Source organism: Anolis carolinensis, chromosome 1 (genome assembly GCF_035594765.1).
Source record: "Anolis carolinensis isolate JA03-04 chromosome 1, rAnoCar3.1.pri, whole genome shotgun sequence".
Taxonomy (NCBI): Eukaryota; Metazoa; Chordata; class Lepidosauria; order Squamata; family Dactyloidae; genus Anolis; species Anolis carolinensis.
In genome coordinates, this window is record NC_085841.1 from 139,690,732 (window position 1) to 139,705,042 (window position 14,311).

The 14,311-nt window shown below is 40.1% G+C and overlaps 1 protein-coding gene and 1 long non-coding RNA gene across 5 annotated transcripts in view; one reads left to right on the plus strand and one right to left on the minus strand.

The window, feature by feature from the left end:
* Positions 1–14,311, plus strand: part of lrrc1 (leucine rich repeat containing 1) — a 118,732-nt gene that overhangs the window by 99,543 nt on the left and 4,878 nt on the right. For 2 of the 3 annotated variants that reach the window (XM_062983095.1, XM_062983097.1), the window contains exons 14-17: positions 4,823–5,029; positions 7,465–7,722; positions 10,759–10,848; positions 11,814–11,891. In XM_062983095.1, the coding sequence (XP_062839165.1) occupies positions 4,823–5,029; positions 7,465–7,722; positions 10,759–10,848; positions 11,814–11,891 (633 nt within the window). The remainder of the gene's footprint in view (positions 1–4,822; positions 5,030–7,464; positions 7,723–10,758; positions 10,849–11,813; positions 11,892–14,311) is intronic. The other variant, XM_062983098.1, reaches the window with a different exon arrangement.
* LOC103280277 (probable RNA-directed DNA polymerase from transposon BS) overlaps positions 1–14,311 on the minus strand; it is a 115,200-nt gene that overhangs the window by 9,979 nt on the left and 90,910 nt on the right. The window lies entirely within an intron of this gene.

Here is a 14,311-nt window from a genome sequence, read left to right on the forward strand (position 1 = left end):
GCAGCTGTCATGTGTAAATTTAGACAGTAGGACATAGGGGCACATATTAACTATGCCCTTGATGATCTTATCCTCAGCTGATTCCACTGTGAGGGTACCTCATAACAAATGAAAAGTTGAAAGCCAAACTCTTGTCTTTTCTCTGGTATTTCTATATTGCTAAATTATTCAGTAACTTCATAACATGCCTACAGATCATGAGCTTGAAAACACAAATTGTAATGCTAGCCTTAATGTGTATCAGAACTTAATGTTAACCTGCTAAGTGTATGGAATAGTTAATACAGTACGGCCCCTGTATGCATATGTTTCATTGCATCCAATAAAACGTGTTCTTTGTATACTGGGTCCTCTGCCATGATTCTACAATATGCTTCTATTGACAATTGTTCATTTTTAAAAAGTTCACTATCATATCACATTTAATATTTCAATGGTCATTCCAGGAACATATCACCTGCAGATACAGTTGTACTATATAATTTAACATCAGTCTTCTCTTCCTCAGCCAGTGCCATGCTCATTTCCCCATGAAGTCCATTTTACATCCTTTTCATAGAATTATGGATTTGGAAGAGACCCTACACTTCCAACAGGCTGCTGTGCAGCAATACACAAAGCATTCTCATCATCCTTCCTTCCTCTGTGTATAAACCTCAAGGAAAGGAGACTCCAAGGCAATTCATTCCATTGTCAAAGAATTCTTATGATCAGAAAGTTTTTTTCCTGATGTTTAGACGGAATATCTATTCCTACCATTTGAATCAATTCCTCTGTGTCCTAGTCTCTAGGACAGCAGAAAACAAGCCTGCTCCATCTTCACTATGAAATTCTTTCAGATATTTAAACTCTGTTCTGCTTAGGTCAGACTTCACCTGAAATGCTGTGTATAGTTCTGAGCACCACAATTCAGGAAAGATATCGACAAGCTGTAATTTGTCTAGAAAAGGACAACCCAAAATGAACAAAGATATGGAAGCCAAGCTCTACGAGAAGCAGCTTAGGAAACGTTTTTGAGTCCTTTGGGTAGATATGATCCCTAACATCTTTCTATTGCATCACCTTTCCCAGTCACCATTCCTCATCCTCCTTCTCCCATCCCATACAAGGAGGAGGCACATAAGTGTTGCTCCCTGAATGTGGTTATGGTTGCACAGTCTATGTTCTGGAGCAAGGGATGTTTTCATAAGTGGTGGGTGATCCGGGAGGGAAAAGACAGCAAGCAAGAGAATAGAAAATACAACTGTCGTTTCAGGCATGCTTAGGACTCCCCCCGTTTTCCCCAACATACACACTTGTCAGGCAGCAGAAAGAGGGAGTAGAAGGAACCATGAAATCCCAGATTATGGCTGGAAACCCGAAACAGGCTGCAAACAATCAGCCTCTTCTTCTCTGACACCTCTTCCTTTTCTCTAAGTCAGTGGTTCTCAACCTGTGGGTCCCCAGGTGTTTTGGCCTACAACTCCCAGAAATCCCAGCCAATATACCAGCTGTTAGGATTTCTGAGAATTGAAGGTCAAAACATCTGGGGACCCACAGGTTGAGAACCACTGCTCTAAGTGTCCCTCACTTCTCCTTCTGCCTCCTTCCCATCCCCAATCCTGCCAAGTGGGCCAGTGGGGAAATGTGTGTGTGGCTGAGTCTTAGACATATTTGCAGTTTTCATACATTTGCAAGAGTCCTGTGCCCCAACCCTTGTGAACGCTGTTGCCAGAGTAGAATAATTTAATTTCTGAAAACATTCTTGTGACCCCCTTGGACAACTATTGCATCTCTCTGAGGGTCACACCCCATATCATGAGAACCAATGTACTAGTCACTGCTTCCCGCTTGACACAAGATGAGACCTACTAGTAGTGAGGCACTACTATAATATATTATTTAATCTGCTATGCATTATTCCTTTGGTTGAAGCTTATTCCATCTAGATATGAATCTCCAGGCCCATATTTAAGCACTACTCTGACATTTATGGGAGGAGCTATAGCTGCAAACAGTTTTGCATGCAAAAAGTCCTGGGTTCAATCCCATCAGCTCCAGGTAAAGCTGGGAAAGATCTGACTGAAAGCTCAGAGAGCCATTACAACCCAACGTAGACAATGTTCCAGAAGGCAGAATAATTTTTCACCATCAGCTACACAGGCAAGGGTTGATGAGAGTTGCAGTCCATTAATAACTGAAGGGCCACATAGTGCACATCCTTGGTGTAGACAATACTGAGGCAGATGAATGAAGAACTTAACTTGGGAAAAGACAGCTTCCTTTGTTCCTACAGTACAGAACCAGATAATTCTCACATTCTCCATCTAGTACATGTGAATACAGATGAGTGTCTTTTGACTTTCTACACTGAATTCTTAAGCACTTCATTTACTGCGGTCGTTAGTCACTGTGAAGCCAAAAATTATGTTTTATTGTTTTCTTCACAATGGAATCTGTTGGCAAGAGAGCAACAACATTGCTCTAGTGTACAACTCTTGGGCCACTAAAGAGATCCTGGTATTTAACAAATGTAATGATAGCAGCCAGGAGATGGAGACAAGTCAAAGAAAAACAATACAGTACATTCAGTGTTGAAATCTATTCTGGAAAGCCCAAAATAGTATGTGTTAGAAACCACTAGATGGTGCCATTGCAGGCAGAAATGGCAGAAGCGAATTGAAAAATGAAGACTTCCTCTGTCAAGGAAGTTGATTGTAAATTGATCCAATCATTGTTAAGGATAGTGCAATACCTATTGGCTTTTCATATCTTGTCATGCATTTGGTGATTTTCCGAGTCTCTCTAGCTTTTTATGTTGATTAAAATCTTATATTGCAATAAATTTATTGTAGAGTCCATCTCTTTCCAAAAGCTATGGGTAAAAAACTAATATACCAGGAAATGTCTAACTTTCTAAGCATGATTCTACACTCTAGATGTAATGCCTCTTTAACTGCTATGATTTAATGCTATGAATTGATGGGAGTTGACATTTTACAAGGCCTTTAGCCTTCTCTCCCAAAGAGAGTTGATACCTCATCATCTCCGACTGTGATTATTCTACAGCATTGAACCATGACAGTTAAAGCGGTGTCAAACTGCACTAATTCTAGTGTAGACATACCTAAGAATAATAAGGTGGCGAAGAGTCTTAATATTATCTTGAATTTGATTTTGAATTTCCACACAAATGAAAGCTTCATTTTTGTGATATAGGCATGGATGGCACATTTTAACATCAAAATATTTGTAAATAAAGGATTCATGGTTTAACTTGGAAGGGCAAGATAGAAGAATATGGTCAGGGCACAAGGTATATGGAGCCCTCTTGAGATGAAAACAACAACTCTCTACCACTTTGAATTGTTTCTGAAATGCCTTCCCTTTGCTTCCCCTGTTCCATGAGGCCCCACTGATGGTCAGCAGATCGGTAGCAGACTGAACAGGTACACAGTCCTTTTTTCCAGGACACATGTGTCAAATGCAAGGCCCTCTGGCTAAAACCAGCCCTGTATGTTATGTTATGTGGCCCTCCATAAACTGGATTAGAACTTCTGTATTCCTCATCATTAGGCATCATGGCTAGAGCTGATGGGAGTTGGGATGCAGTAACATCTGGAAGGTTGTAGATCTGTTTAGTCGGGATAGTGGGATTTGAATATAGATACAAGGCATGTAGATATGATGTTTGGCTTTAAATGCCCTTTAACCTTTCCCCAACTTAGAGTCATAAGTGCTATTGGGTGACAATTCCCATTACCCCAGTCCGCATGGCAAATAAGCAAAAGTAATGGGAATTGCTTTCAATAACATTTGGGGACCCAAATTGGGTAAAAACTAAAGAGCACCAACCACTATGTAAAAATTATAGTTGGTTGTCTGTTTCCCTGGATTCAACAGCACTTTGAAACCAACCATAAGGCTTATGTGGTCCTCGATGAAAATGGTTTTGACACCCCTGTTCTAGGATGAGAGGTATTTTATTTCTCTAGGTATCAGGGTAAATGCACTGGGGTGGAAGTTCATCGCACCCATTCTTCTCCATGAGCCTGCAAGGGCCCACAGAGAGGCAATTACCACCTGGACAGAAAATTCCTGCTTGAAATTATGGAGATAGCATAAAGGGGTGCAAATCTTTCCAAACCATTATGTTTTTGTGGCTCTTCAGATATTATTTTACAATTTGGGGAAATTTTGCCATTAATTTTTTCAAGTTTTGGGGATCTTCTGGTGGTCCACTAAATAATTGACATACCTTCAATGCCCAGATTGTAGTAATTATTTCTAGATATGTGCCTCTACATATATATTTGCATTTTCACCATTTGATGTGTCCTCTTTTGTCCTGTTTTTGGTGACATGTAAGTGGCCCACCTAACAGTTGTGCTTATGGGGGGATTTTAAAGCAGATAAATTGAAGAGGAGGATGGAAGTCAGTCAGTCATGAAGACTACTTCCACTTGGATTCATGGATGCCATTTCTCCAGTCTGCAATATGAGAGTTATCAGCATCTACGGATGAAAGTGTACCAGACTTTTCGAGTTTTGCAATCCTTTTATACCTACAGAATGCAGCACCTTCTATTTTTTGAGAGCGGCCCCATTTGGTGGCCATAACGGGATTGGCTGACTTCTCAGTGGTTTTATTTATTTATTTGTTTCACTGATATGTTCCTTTTTCCCAAAGCAGTTCACAAAAAAGTGTGACAAATTCAAGTCTGGCTGAGCCTCCAAGCAACCTGAATGGAAAGCCCACTGCTCTTGTCCATGTCTATGGGCCTGGCCTTGATTTTTGTGATGTCTGTGTGCCGAAACCTTCTGCTTTTTGTTTACGTTGCAGGAAACAGTCAAGTTGCTTCCCAAGTCTCCTAAACTGCATGGCGGCCATAACTGGAATTCCCAGGGCCCCCGCTGGGGTTCTTTGAAAGGAAAGGAGAGCACCCAAGGGAGCAGCCTGTACAAGTTTAGCTCAGCAAAGGAAAAATGGAAGGAAGGGCGAATCAGTCCTGAACAAGAAGCTGAGGAACTGGAGGATCCTGATGAGGATGTAAGTCCCAAATTCAGTTTCTGTGTGCAAATTTTGAATTTGGGAAATACGTAAATTAGATCTTTATAATTCCACTTTTACTGCACTCTGTGGAACTTTGCCTTTGTACTAGCTTGATGAGTCAAGAACTTTTTGGCTGAGGCTAATACATACTTTCCCCCAAACTGCTAATCCCAGGGTTCCATAAAATGTTTCTAAAGTGGAATTATGCCAGGATCATTTTAAGGGTGAAATGGCTTACTCTATTTACTCATGTTTAAGTCTAGAAATTTTAGTAAAACAATCAATGAGAAAAAACTGGGTTGACTTATCCATGAGTCCATGTGAATACTGTACCATAATTCGTATAAAAAAGGAACCACTTCTTTTTGGAGTACAGTAGCAAAAGGCAAAAACTTAGACCATCTCAGAAGAACCTGAAAGAATCGCAGAATGATAGAGTTGGAAGAGACCACATGGTCCATCCAGTCCAACCCCCTGCCATGGAGGAAAAACACAATTAAGGTGCCCCCAAGAGATGGACATCCAGCCTCTGTTTAAAAGCCTCTAAGGAAGGAGTTTCCACCACACTCCAGGCAGAGAATTCCACTGTCGAACAGCCCTTACAGTCAGGAGGATCTTCGTAATGTTCAAGTGGAATCACCCTTCCTGTACTTTGAACCCATTACTCCAAGTCCTCGGCTCCAGGGCAGCAGAAAATAAATCTGCTCCCCCTTCCTTATGATTTCCTTTCAAATATTTAAACATAGCAATCATGTATCCTCTCAAACGTCTCTTTTGTAGGCTAAACATACCAAGCTTTTTAAAGGCACGGTTTCCAGACCTTTGATTATTTTAGTTGCCCTCCTTTGGTCACGTTTTAACTTGTCAATATTGCTTTTATACTCTGGTGCCCAGAATTAGACACAGTGTTATTCCAGGTGAGGTCTGACCAAAGAAGAATAGAGAGGCACAGTTATTTCTCTCTGTGTATACCAGTGGTTCTCTACCTGGGGTCCCCAGATGTTTTTGGCCTACAACACCCGGAAATTCCAGCAAGTTTATCAGCTGTTAGGATTTCTGGGAGTTGAGGGCCAAAAACTTCTGGGGACCCCAGTTTCAGAACCACTGAGATACTATACTCCTTTTGATGCAGTATAAAATCCCATTGGCTTGTTAGCTGCTGCATCACATTGTTGGCTCATGTTCAACTTGTTTTCCACTAAGACTCCATCTACACTGCCATATAAAATCCAAATTATCTGCTTTGAACTGGATTATATGGCAGTGTAGACTCATATAATTCAGTTCAAAGCAGATAATCTGGATTATATGGCAGTGTAGAAGGGGCCTAAAACTCCAAGATCTTTTTCACATGTAGTGTAAAAGAAACATGACCCTTTCTACTCCCTCCAGTGTGGTGCCTGGGTAAGGAAATGATGGCCAGGCACTGATGCTTTCTGTTCTCCATATGACCTTAGATGTCTCAAAATCCATATTTTTGCCCCCAAAACTTTTCATTATAGCTGTGGTTGATTTATACATGATTATTTATGGTAGCATGTTGTTATTATTCAGTGTTGATATACTGTTTGTTGCTACTCACTGATAGGCAATTTAACTTACCCTTCATAATCTTGAGAGCCAGTGTGGTATAGTGGTCTGAGTGCTGGATGTTAGGTTCAAATTCCTGCTCAGCCATGGAAACCCATCCGGTGACCTTGAGCAAAGTCACACTCTCTCAGCCTTAGAGGAAGGCAAAAGCAACCTCCCCTGAATAAATTCTTCCAGGAACACCCCATGGTAGCCAGGGCCGTAGCCAGAAATTTTTTTTTGGGAAGGGGGGGGTTGAACCCCTAGCACCCCGCTCCCCGCTACAAACCTGTCAATATCTGCTTGAGATAGTGCCTGGAGGGACTCTTAATGTTTTGCGTCTCATAGACTTAGCATGGGGATTTGGTTAACCAGTTAAAATTCAGGAGTAAACCGGGTTTTTTATATAACCTGAAATTTGGGGGGGGGGGGGGTTTGAACCCCTAACCCCCCCCCCCCCCTCGCTACAGGCCTGATGGTAGCTCATCTTAGTCTTACCAAAAGTCAAAAGTGACTTGAAGGCACACAATTACAACCATAGTGAATATAGAATATAACAAAAAATCAATGTACAAATCAGTCAATAAATTATACAATTACCATAATAAAATGCCACTTAGAGAATATACAATTTCTGTGAGTCAGTCTTCTTACAATTTAAAGTAAACAGACACAAGAAGAAGCTAGTGCAACTTGGTGCTTCTTTGGTATTTTTATAGCATCCTCAAAACAACGACAGACCACTTAGGTATTTTTTTAATTACAGTTTCTGGCTTCCAAGGCATCATGATAGGATGTCTGCTATCTTTTCACAATTAATTCTTCTTTTGTTTTTTTCCTTGCTTGTTTGCTCAACAAAACAGGAGCCTATATCCAAATTCTCTGGGAGCCTTTTTGATTCCAGTGATAACATCCGGGACCAAAGAAGCGCTAGAGTTGGCCTTCAACAGGAGAGACAGAAAGTGGCACCAAAAGGGAAAAATGTTCCAGCAGCCAACAAGAAGCCGCAGGTCCCAGCTGCAGCTACTACCAATAGCCTCCCAACGGAGGGCATCAGGTTTTCCAAGGAAAGCAAAGACCAAGTCCTTGGAGCTGCAGACTCAACCCAGGCACCTTTGAAGGTAATTCATGAATAGGTACTGGCCTCCTCACTGTACTCTTTAAAATTGTATTCTAATAAAAGCAAGCGTAACTCACGTCCACTCTTATGTATCAAGTTTGTAAGGTAGGATTTAGTTATTAAATAATTTACAAGTCATGATTAGAGGCAAAGAACTGAAAGACTGGAATACCTGAGGATGGCAATTAATCCTTGGCAGGCTTCACTTCCTATTTTAATGGGAGAGTTTCCCATCTGAACACTCTCCAGATATTTTGGACTACAGCTCTCATTACCCACACAAGGCATTGAGGGCCCCGATTTGCAAAAGGGTATGTACGGCTTCTGGCTTTTGGTCAGGTCCATGCAATTCCCAGCTTTGAATTGCAGTAGGCAGCACAATATTACTTATAACTCAAAAAAGCAGAGGGCAAGCCTAACCTTCCCTTTCCTTCACTTTCTCCTCCCACCCTATTTCCACTTAACTTCTTACAACTGGATAAGATCAAGTCTGGCTTTGGGTTGCTGTATGTTTACCGGGCACCTCACAACCTCTGAGGATGCCTGCCATAGATGTGGGCGAAATATCTGGAGAGAATACTTCTGGAACATGGCAATACAGCCCGGAAAACATACAACAACCCTGTGATCCCGGCCATGAAAGCCTTCGACAACACAAGTCTGGCTTTGTTAATCAGGAGTAGCTGAAATATATGAGCCAGGAGTACAGAAGTTTCTGCTCTCCAGATATTTTGGACCTCAGTTCCCAGTATGGGATTATGTGATTTTCATTTAAAACATATGGAGCCGCGATGGCACAATGGGTTAAACCCTTGTGCTGGCTGAACTGCTGACCTGAAGGTTGGGTTGCTGACCTGAAGGTTGCTGGTTTGAATCTGCAAGATGGGATGTGCTCCTGTCTGTTAGCTCTAGCTTGTGGGGACATGAGAGAAGCCTCCCAGCTCACACATCTGGGCACCCCCTGGGCAATGTCTCTGTAGGCGGCCAATTCTCTTACACCAGAAGCGACTTGCAGTATGTTCTCAAGTCACTTCTGACATGATAAAAAAAAATAAAAGATGTGGAGTGCCTTAAGTTATAAAGCTCCAAACAAACTGTTTCCATAAATTCATTACTTTACTTGATCTTGGAAAGACTGAGCAACCAAATTGCATAGTTGCCTTAAGAAGAGACATTTCTTGGCAATAAAGGAATGATAAGTCACATCTTATAACTGTGAAAACAGGGTGATTTAACCAGGTGCAACAAGTAAAGATTTCTACATATTTTTTCAAAGCTCCTTTAAAAGGGCGTTTTAAGGCATTTTAGAATGTTTTGACAGTGCTTTTTCAAGTCTTATGCCATTTAAAAAAAAAACCAAGAGTTTAGGCAGAGGAGGAATTATGTAAAAGCAACAAGTGATTTCATGAGTTGTTTTTGAAATACTCTAATCCAGAGGTTCCCAACCTGTAGTCCGTGGACCACCAGTGGTCTCCAAGAACTAAAATATGGTCCGCTGCTTCACCGTTACTACACCGTTGCAATGAGAGTAACTGGTCTTGCAAAACCTTCTTATAGTGCCGAGGCAACGGGGATGTCGGGAGGGGAGGGGCTAACTACCCATGAAAGGCGCGACAACAAGTCTCCTGACTGCTGCTTCTCCTCCTCCCTCCCCCTGAGCAGAGCTGTCTCACGTGGTGCTTGGAAGCAGGGGCATTTTGGTGTCTTCGTTTTAGGCCTGTTCCTGGGGTTATTTGGGGTGCTGATTCAGAAAAATGTGTTGGGTAGACCACATCAGCTCTAGATTATTAAATATGGTTTTCTATGGGTGAGTAAATGGCGACTACTGCTGGATGGCATATGATCTGCATCAGCTGATGTGATCTATCCAATTGTAATGTGCTGAATCGGCACCCCAAATAACTAAACCAAATCTAAACTTGACCAAAAACTGATTCATAACTCTTTTGGTACTATGTTGGAGAGTGGTCCCTGGTCAAAGTGATCCTGAGTCAAAGTAGTATCTGGTCAAAAAAAGGTTGGGAATCATTGCTCTAATGAATACAGGTAGTCTCCAAGTTATGTATGCAAGTCAGAACACATACATTTTTAAATACAACATCTATATCTATATCTGCATGCTTTGGATAGCATAGGGAAGGGTTAACACCCCTGTGGTGTTTGTTTTACTGTCTGTGCCCCTGTTCAGAAGATTTCACCTTACTTTCTGTCCCTGAGACAATTAGATTTTGAAAAATGTGGCTTGTTGTGGAAACAGGGATTGGTAAGAAAGCTTCATTGGAGACACCTTTTCCCCATGATAACTCTTCCAGGAGTGAATTTCCCTTCCAAGGGGGAGATTTCTCTCACTTCCTCTTGTCTCAATTCCATTGTTAACTATAAGTAGTTTGTAAATTGGATGTTTGTAATTCGGGCACTGCCTGTAAAAGAATCTTCTAGAAGTTGATGTTTCCATGGCCTTTCATTCAATGCAACCATGATTTTACTTTAACTGCCATGTCTGCCTCTTATGGAATCCTGTGACTTGGTCAAATATGCTTTGATATGTCAATATGATCATATTATAACTGGGTGGAGAATCTCCAGACCTATATTTTCTGCTTTCTAATCACATCTTATCACCATTGATGAGTAATGCTGGGAAGTGTAATCCAGCAGTATTCTGAATGCCACCGTTGCTACAAGTCCCGTAGGAAATGGAAGGAGAACAGGTGGGAGGGTCAACATTTGGAGGTTTCGGGTGAGCATAATAGCTGAGAGCCTTGAAGCTCTGCCATTGGACTCATAGCCCAATCTGTATTTGGAATTCATTTATGTGTATAGTACTCTATTTGACCAACATTTTTCTTAATTTAAAAAAGCTACTACATTACAGACACTGTGTGTCCTTCATTCATTTTGAACTAAATCATGTGAAATATGTGCATCCCTCCTTCTACATGAGTTTCATTGAGCTGTTGTCTGTCAAATGGAAATGCAATCTGCTGTATGTTTGCTTGTAACTGGCCATACAATCCTAATTATACTTCTCTTCCAGATAACCATTACTGTGTCCAGTCAAATGGGGAGTCTTGGTATTAGCATTGCTGGTGGAAAGGGCTCATCTTCATGTAAAGAAAATGATGAGGTGCATTTCATTACTTACACATCTCCCGACTCATTCTTTTTTTTTTTTGTGAGAGAACAAAACAGTCATTTTGGCTAGTCCTCTCCTGTCATAATCTCATATCTGTTTGTAAGTCAGTATCAGTGTACTATGGCAGTCTTGATAAGAAGAGCTGGTGAATCCCAGAATAGTAGAACTGGTGACAAATTTTGGTAATATTTGTTCTTTCATTATGTGTTTATTCATTCCTCTAAAAAGGAGCATGCACATCTTTGTTTCTCCAAATGCCACTGCTGGGGTCATTCGTCCATCTACATTGAAGGTGCATCTACACTGTAGAATTAATGAAGATTGCCATCACTTTGGCTGCTATGCTCAATGCTGTGTAATTATGGAGCTGCAGTTTGACAATGTCTCTAGCTTTCTCTGCTGAAGAGTGCTGGTGCATTGAGCCATGGCACTTAACTGCATTACCATAATTCTACAGTCTACATCAGTGGTTCTCAATCTGGGGTTCCCAGGTGTTTTGGCCTTCAACTCCCAGAAATCCTAACAGCTGGTAAACTGGCTGGGATCTCTGGGAGTTGTAGGCCAAAACACCTGGGGACCCCAGGTTGAGAACCACTGGTCTACATGCACCCCCCCCCCCCCCATTTAAGCTTTATTCATGTGGCTACATTCTGTATCACTCATGTCTGTAGAATTCCTCATTTCTCTTTAGAATCCATGTGTACGATTGTGACACTAACCATTTTTGTTCTGATGCTTGTCCTTCCTTCCTATGTATGGGGCATGTAATTCTCTTTTGTTGGATGTATTGCTTGTATTTTTGTTCTTTCATGATCACAGCTCTTTGTTTTGGTTTACATTACAAAACTCCAATAGAACAGGCCTCCATATCATTAAAGATACTCTCTCTTTACGTTGTAACTTTTAGCAAATGCAATCAAATCCAAAGCCTGAAGTGTTGCCTTCTTTTTCTGCAGGGGATTTTAATAGCTCATGTCTCCAAAGATGTCCCAGTTGAAATGGAGGAGGAACAATCTGAAGACAAAGTATTAGAGGTAGAAGAATTTTTGATTTCGGCATTTGCTTATGATTGTTTGCTGAAAACCATTCAGCAATTAATATCAATTTGGAACCATATTAGAAGAGGCAAGAAACTGGTCAGAAACAAGACATGGGTTGGGATGCTTAGAAAACAAGGATTTATTAGAAAAGACATAAAGTTATGAAGTCCAACATCCAACTTCTTTAAGAATTGCATTCTATTAGTTAACTAAAAATGACTTATTACCTTTCCACATCTAGGTGAATACATTTTTATTATCAGGCCTTTGATAATGGGTTGGATAATTAAAATTGACCTTGTGTAATGTGCTGGATTTTTGTTTGATGTTTTAAATGGCTTTGTATGTTTTACAACAGCTTATTCATTACTAATGTTGCTTTAGTCATGTTAAATCATCCTTTGATGGAACAATTTCCAACATATAAGGTATATCTGTAAATTCCCACAGGAGAGTTTTAGGGCTGTATAGACAGTGTAAAGTGGCTGTGGAAAAATGAAGTAAAAAAGCAATTGTAGCAGTGACTGTATCTATTCTGTATAATGCATTATATGGCAGTTTAGGTTTAGCTCCAGATACAGCATTTAGGAATATTCAAGGAAAAGGTGATTTTTCCTCTCTTTGCATATGTGCACCTTCAAGCCGCTTTGATTGAATCCCATGAATTTGTTAGGATTTTTTTAGGCAAGTAATACTCAAAGTTGGTTTTGTCAGTTGCTTCCTCTGAAATGTAGCCTACAACACTGGCTATTCCTTGCTGTTGTAGTCTACATTTCCAAGTACTAACCAGGACTGACCCTGACTTAGGGCCCTTCCACACAGCCCTATATCCCAGAATATCAAGGGAGAAAATCCACAATATCTGCTTTGAACTGGGTTATCTGAGTCCACACTGCCATATATTACAGTTCAAAGCAGATAATATGGGATTTTTTTAGCTGTGTGGAATGGGCCTTAGGATATTTGGGTAGGACCAAGTACATAGAACTAGTTTGATTTAAATTGCACTTAAGCATTTTTTCTAAATGGGACTCAGTAAACAAATACCGTATATACTCAAAGATAAGCCGAGTTTTTCAGCCCTTTTTATGAGCTGAAAATGCCTCCCCCGGCTTATAATCGGGTCAAGGTCAAGCCGGCAGCGGAGCCTGGAAGCTCTTGCTTGCAATATATGATATATTTCTCTCTCATCTTATTCTCCCTTATCAGTGTTTACTTTTCCAAAGCCTCCCTCGCTCTTAAAAAGGGAATGTTTTGAAAAGGAAAAGCCCTTGCAAGTCAGGAATACACACACACACACACACACACACACACACACATACACACACACACACACATGCCCATTAATCTTATAAAAGCATTTTCCCCTGAAATATTTGTTAATCTCTGCTATAGATATATAGGCATTTCCCCCTGCAAGCCTTTGCAATCCCTATGTACCTTTATATTTGTATCTGTCTATCTACATTAATTTTATATATGAATGTCCCCCTCATATGTTTGCAAGTCTTTGAAAATCCTATATACATATAGATATCTAGAGATATCTAGATATATCTGTATCTATGTATATCTGTATCTATGTGTATACATTATTTTGTATATACATTTTTGCCTCACATGTTTGAAAGTCTTTGCAAATCCTATACAGATATAATTATCTATATGCAGAGAGATGTCTAGATAGATATATATGAATATAGATATATAGGTCTTGCAAATATTTTAGGGGAAATGCACACACATAGAGATTTCTAGATAGATATAGACATAAATATATAGGGCTTGAAAATATTGCAGGAGGAAAATGCACATATATACAGAAGATTTGCAAACATTTCAGGGGAAAATGCATATGTGAAATTAGTATATATATAGATCTATATCTAGTTCTGCATTGTTTATGTAGGCATTGAATGTTTGCCTGTCACTATGTTGGAAGCTGGCCTGAGTCCCCATGGGGAGATAGGGCAAGGTACAAACAAAGTTTTTATTATTGCTATTATTATTATTAAGTTATTGTTAATACCACATTGTTTTTTTTTGACCCTACTTTTCCACTTATAGAGCTAGTTTACTGTTTTTCTTTGAAATACGGTAAATATTCAAAAACCTTTAACCTACTGATGCCTCAAAATTTCATTGGGATCTATTTTTATTTTGAAATTTACCAGTAACGGCTGCATTTTCCACCCTCAGCTTATACTCAAGTCAGTACGTTTCCGCAGTTTGTTTGTGGTAAAATTAGGTGCCTCGGCTTATATTAGGGTCGGCTTATACTCGAGTATATATGGTACATGTTCCTTCACACCATGAGATGGCACCATTGGCAGAATAATATAATATTTTCAAAGGCAGAATCATAACAACATACATAAGATAAAAATACATTTGCCTGTGATAATATGTTGACT